The sequence below is a fragment of the Myotis davidii genome, unplaced genomic scaffold (genome assembly GCF_000327345.1).
Source record: "Myotis davidii unplaced genomic scaffold, ASM32734v1 scaffold461, whole genome shotgun sequence".
In the NCBI taxonomy this organism is placed as follows: domain Eukaryota; kingdom Metazoa; phylum Chordata; class Mammalia; order Chiroptera; family Vespertilionidae; genus Myotis; species Myotis davidii.
The window spans coordinates 649173-655672 of record NW_006295825.1 but is presented as its reverse complement, the minus strand read 5'-3'; the positions used below and the strand labels follow the sequence as shown (position 1 = coordinate 655672).

At 40.2% G+C, this 6500-nt stretch overlaps 1 protein-coding gene across 1 annotated transcript in view; it reads left to right on the top strand.

Annotated features, from left to right (window-relative positions):
* The window catches only part of MAP2K1 (mitogen-activated protein kinase kinase 1), a 61858-nt gene that overhangs the window by 27800 nt on the left and 27558 nt on the right, over positions 1-6500 (top strand). Inside the window, exons 3-5 of the mRNA XM_015568477.1 lie at positions 11-157; positions 4112-4189; positions 4954-5005. Of these exons, the coding sequence (XP_015423963.1) occupies positions 11-157; positions 4112-4189; positions 4954-5005 (277 nt within the window). The remainder of the gene's footprint in view (positions 1-10; positions 158-4111; positions 4190-4953; positions 5006-6500) is intronic.

Here is a 6500-nt window from a genome sequence, read left to right as displayed (position 1 = left end):
CTTTCCCTAGCTATTTCACCTGGAGATCAAACCTGCGATCCGGAACCAGATAATAAGGGAGCTGCAGGTTCTACATGAGTGTAACTCCCCATACATTGTGGGCTTCTATGGTGCATTCTACAGCGATGGAGAGATCAGCATCTGCATGGAGCATATGGTATGTGACCACCTGTTGGCCTCTGAAGCCTGGGAGTTGGGTAGCTTTGGTCTAACACTTAGTCTGAGAGGTTCTGGGGTTATGAAAATGAGTGAGACAGTCCCTGCTCTCAGAGAGTTTATAATTTGCTTTAAGGGGAGCCTGAAGGGGTCTTTGGACATGTAGAGAGGTAATCCCACCTGATACACGACAGAGCATGTGAGAGGGCGTTTATGGGCTAATCATATATTTGTGAACTGCCAGTTTTTTCTTAACACTAACAGCCTGGACCTTTTTTCTCTTCCCACTGACTAACAATAAGTGTTAGCAACACTAATAATGATAAACTAATTTTTATTGGGTATACTATATCAAGCACTATCCTAAGCAAATTGATATTTTATTACATTTTCACAACAATCTTATTGTGTGCATGTTACAAATGAGGAAACAAGCTCAGAGAAATGGAATAATTTACCCAAGGTCATGCAGCTAGTAAGTGTTATTGGTAGAATTTAAATTGATGCAGTCTGACCTCAGTGCCTGTGCCTTGAGGAATCTACTGGATAGTGATTGGAGCTGTTTCCTTCTTGCTGCCTAGAACTTCAAAGAGAGAGAGGCTGGCTTCATGGTTGCTATTTTCTTCTGTCCCCATTAGGCAGCATGGCACAGGAGACTTCACCACAACAATCCAAACAGACAGTTTGTTTTGTTTGCCACGGTGTCTCTAAAGCCCAGAGTAGTCCTGGCACCAGCAGGTGCTCAATAATTATTTGTTTACTGGTTGTCCGCTCTCTCATCATGACCTTGGGCAAATTTCTTTATCTTTTTGATTCTTAGTTTTTTCATCTGTAAAATGGCCATTATTGCCCCAAACTAACATTTTGTGTTTCTGTGGTTTTTGGCACTTACAGCCTGTCAAGGATTTACATTAATTAATCAACGTGGGCTCAGCCTCACAAACAATTATTTATAGTGCCAGTTATGTGCAAGGTGCCACATGAGCTGAGAGGTAGAGACATTGGGAGTAGCATCTCTGCTCCTAGAGCTGCCCCACACTGATACTCCTCATTTGCTCAAGTGAGGAGTATCAGTGTGGACATGAGGGCTTTTGAGCACCAGGTATGTGTCATTTCATGCCTGCTGTCTTCTGATCCATCAGAAATTCTTTCTTCCAAATCTTCCACCCAGAATTCTTCCTTTAATAGGGCAAACAGGAGGCTATTTGTGGAGTGAGCATGGTTGAACTTCAGGGTGCTTGCTTTAGAGGTTAGGATTAGGTTCAAATATTGATAGGCATTGGCCTATTCATTTATTCAGACCTTGCTGGAAATTCTTGTAATAGCTTTACATGGCTTCTTGCGATGTAGAGGTCAGTCTGTTCAATTTACCATAAATTGACTTGCTTTGAGGCTTCCTCATTCTGGAATCCTTCATTTCTAAAACCCTTGGCCAGGGTCTGCATTTCCTAGAGATAAGCTGAATGTGCACTGCCCCATCTGAATTCTGATACCCCAGGGGTAAATGAGTGCTCCCTGATCAAAACAGGAGTGCTCTTGTCTTTGGGGAAGTAGATTTCTGCTCTGCTGGTAGCTGGGCAACCAGAGGTCTGGGGACTCAGGGTTGATGGTTCTCATGCAGTAGCAAAGCTTTTGAGCTCTTTTTTTTCCCTCTCCATAAATCATTTATCTCTTCTATAGAAAAGCTTCACAAAAGCACCATTGACTTGGTTAATAATCAGCTTCTAAAAATAAGCACAGTTTCAGCAGCTTTAGTTAGTGAAGGCAAGTCCTTGGCAACAGTGAAGCAGAATTAAAAGGTTGTGAGGTGAGTTGCAGGCAACTCTGGGTAATCCCGACTGTGGCTCATGCTTCTTAAATCTTGCTAATTCCATTGTTCACACTTAACTCTGATTATAGGTCAGATGGAGGTGAAAGGAAATATTTCCTTTTTATTAGAAATATTTACCACAACTCCCAGGGAAAGTGTAAACCAAGACAGTTAGCTACCCTCTCGGCTAGGCGGTAGAACCTGAGCACCACAGGGTTAGCTTTTCTACTCCATTCAAACCAGATTTTGACAGAGTTGTCTTGTTACCTTGTTTTAAGTCCTCCCTGAGAACTAGGCAGAGCCCTTCAAACAGAGGTTCTGAAACCGCATTCAGTTGGAAGCAAAATAGAAATGACTGGGAAACTTTCTTTACTGGGATTCCTCTTCCCATCAGTAAAGGAAATCAAGAGGTGCCAGCTGACTTGGGAGTGGTTACGTGGGCTATTTGTGTTGTCTTGGTTTGGACACCAGGAGCCTGTGGCATTATGAAGGCAGCCAGGCTCACAGGATGACTTGCACCTCACCCTGAGTAGGGCTCTTGGAAAATAAGCCTGTACACAGGGGAGTTCTGTTTGGTTCTAGAGCAGGGGTGGGCAAACTTTTTGACTCGAGGGCCACAATGGGTTCTTAAACTGGACCGGAGGGCCGGAACAAAGCATGGATGGAGTGTTTGTGTGAACTCATATAAATTCAAAGTAAACATCATTACATAAAAGGGTACGGTCTTTTTTTTTTTAGTTATATTCATTTCAAACGGGCCGGATCCGGCCTGCGGGCCGTAGTTTGCCCACGGCTGTTCTAGACTCCTAATTCCATCCTTGTATCTGTGTGGAGATTATAGCACTTCTGATTTTTTAGGTTGAATTTTACAGTCTTCTACCATGCTCTTTGGTGGACTGACCCGATCCACGATTAGGTAGTTGTGCTAGGGAGTTTATTATGATTAGAAGTGAAATATATTCAGGGTTGTTAGTGTACTTTTGAGAATCCACACCTGTACTATTTCTTTCTTTTTTATCCTCACCCAAGGAGTGAGGATATTTTTTCCATTGTTTTAGAGAGAGTAAAAAGGAGGGGGGAAAGGGATGCAGTTATTTCCAACTTAAAATACCCTGATGGGATTCCTATCCTTCTGCCTACATAAAGTCAAGTCTTGGTTCCTTAGTGGGGTGCTGTGACGTGGCCACAGCCGGCCATTTCCAGCCTGATCCATCACTGCATTTCTTCATGTATCCACAGTGAAATGAACCACTTGTCATTCCATGCAATTTAATGCTTCTGTGCTTTTGATCTTAGTGAAATACCCTCTTCTTTTCTCCCCTTGCTCCTCTCCTGTTCCAGGTGGGGAAATCATATTCATTCTTTGAATAAGATTATAGCTCAAATGCCATTCTTAAGTCAGAATTACTTTTCCCTTCTTCTGCACGTCTACAACACTTTTATATTTTTTATATTTTATTAAGAGATGTATATTTTCCATGTTAGTTTGTAAAGTTATTGAGAGCAGAAACTAGGTCCTTTTCATATCCCTATCTACCATAAACCTGACATAGCCCATGGCACTTGGTAGGATTTGTGGAACAAATGTATTGATTTCTATGACATTTTAAACATTTTCATTAATTATGATGTGTTAGGATAATACCAAATGTAAGTTGTGACTTTTATGATGGTGATAAAATGGCTAACATTGATTGAGCACTTACTGTGTGCTAGACATTGTTCTTCATGCTTTCTCTGATTAGCTTCTTTAATACTTATAATAGCCCTATGATTATTATAATAGCTTTATAATTATTATCACCACCAATTTATAAGTTGTTTAACTTGGTGGTCAAAGCCCTCTAGATAGTAAGCAGCAGAGTTGGGATTCAGATTTAGACAGTTTGTCTCTAGAGGCTGCACTACTAATCATTACACTATAGTGTCAGTACAGTGCAAATCAAGTTGTTATTTTGACTACTGAATTAGTAATTTAATGATTATTCACAGGATTTGAGTAACCCCCCCCCCAATGTTTTGCATTCATATAATATTTGATATCTGGATTTGCCATGTATGTGACTCACTTTCCTCATGAAGCTTAACACTTGAATGAATAGTTAGAAACATTATCACTAAATGGGCTGGTATTCTTATTCTTAGGATGGGGGTTCCTTGGATCAAGTCCTGAAGAAAGCTGGAAGAATTCCTGAACAAATTTTAGGAAAAGTTAGCATTGCTGTGAGTATATTGTGAAGTTTTTCTTCCAAGTCCCCTCATTGATAAGTTAATGACATGGTAGGAAATAGACAAGTGAGGAAGCTAGGAAGTGAGCAGGGTAAAGTTTGTAAGAAAATGGGGTTTACTCATTAGAATATTCCCTATACAATTCTTTCTCTCAAATTAAAATTAGAAAAGTGACCCTATGTTAAAATCTGTATCTTGAAAAATACAGTAAGGTATTCAAAAGAATTCTCATTTGTGGCATCAGAAAGCCTCTTTTTCATTGCTGATTTAGAAAGAAATGAATTCAAGTAAAGTGGTTTTTAAAAATAAATATATTTTTTATTGATTTTAGAGAGGAAGGGAGAGGGAGACAGAAACATCTCTCTCTCCAGAGAGAATCATTGATTGACTGCCTCCTGCATGTCCCCCACTGGGGATTGAGCCCACAACCTGGGTGTGTGCCCTGACCAGAATCGAACTGTGACCTTCTGGTTCATAGGTGGATGCTTAACCACTGAACCACACTGGCTGGGCCAAGTAAAGTGGTTTTTAATGTTGTTTAAACTTGCAATAACCAATTTTACTTAAAAATAATACTCTATATGCCATGTGAAAAGATGGTTTCTTGATAAGGCAGGTTGAAAAAAACAAAAGAAAGAATAAAAAAATTTGTGATGTTAGATAAAATATTTTCTAGGTCATTTTAAAATAGAGACATTGAGTATTTTCTAAACACCACCATTTCCATTTGCTATCTTTTCACATTCTCTTTCCTCTAGGTAATAAAAGGCCTGACATATCTGAGGGAGAAACACAAGATTATGCATAGAGGTAAGAACTTACTTGCTAGTTGTTATTTTTAAAATTTTAGCTGAAATCTAAAAGTTGTTGCATCCTCTTTTGTGTTTTGGTGTAAATGCCATTTAATAACATTTTTAATTTTTATTACAAGTCTTTGGCTATTTAGCTTGATGGCTGGAACAGCAAGTTCCATCCTCTTCTTGGTCTGTTGTGCACCTGTTACCTGAAGCTGTAACGGACATGAAGGGCAGCAAGCTCATCACAGAGACTCTGCTAGAATTTAGTTACCCAGCCCCCAGTGTCACTGACTGCTTGCTGGACTAGATTGTGCATAGGCCCAAAGCCATGACTAGATCTGAGTTTGACTGCAATGAGATTGTGGTTTCAATTACATCACAAAACACCTACGTTCTAAAGACACTGATGACTGTATGTTATTGAGGATGTGGAGCAGTTGGAACTCTCAGATACTGCTAGGTAGGAATGTAAAATGGTACAATTATGTTGGAAAACAGCTTATCAGTTTCATAAATGTTAAGCGTGTACCTACTATACATATATGTTCAGCTATCTCATTCCCAGGATTTAACCTAAAGAAATGAAAGTAGCCCAGCTGGTGTGGTTCAGTGGTTGAAATTGACCTATGATCCAAGAGGTCATGGTTTGATTCCCAGCCAGGGCACATGCCTCAGTTTCAGGCCTGTGCCTTGGGAGGTATGCAGGAGGCAGCTGATCAATGATTCTCTCTCATCATTTCTCTTTCTCTCTTCCTTTCCCTTCCTCCCTCTGAAATCAATAAAAATATATTTTAAAACAAGCAAACAAAAGCATATGTCCAGTCATATGAATGGACTTTTACATGAATATTCATATTGATTTTATTTGTAATAGCCAAAAACTAGAAACAACCCAAATGTCCATCAGTGGTTGAATGGATAAACAAATGGTGTTATATCCATAAAGAGGATACTACTTAGCAATAAAAAGAATAAATCATTGGTACATGGAACAATATGGATGAATCTTAAAAGAATGATGCTGAGTGAAAGAGACAAAAAAAATATACTGTGTGTTAGAAATAAGGCGAGCCCCCCAAGTCAGGGGTCCTGGTAGAACACAGACCAGACTTGGGAGCCAGGCAGCAGGCAAACATTTTTACTTCTACGGAGCAGGGTGCACACACATGGTCTGGAAGCGTGTGCACACCTGCTCGGCTCTATAATCCCTGAAACATGTGACCTGTCCCTTGCTCTTGATTAGAGCTCAGGTGCACGGCCTTTCCCGATTGGCTAATTCAAAGGGAGGGGTTGGCCGTTGCTGTTTCAAGATGGCGGCCCCCAGGAAGCTGCAAGCCATGCGGCCAACATGGCGGCTGCCAAGTCACGCAGCCCAAAATGAGGCTGTCTAAACTGTTCTTTGACAGAAAAGATGATTTGTTTATTCTCACATATGTGATTCCATTTATATAATTCCAGAAGTTGCAAACTAATCTGTAGTGACAAAATGCAAATCAATTTGTGTAGGG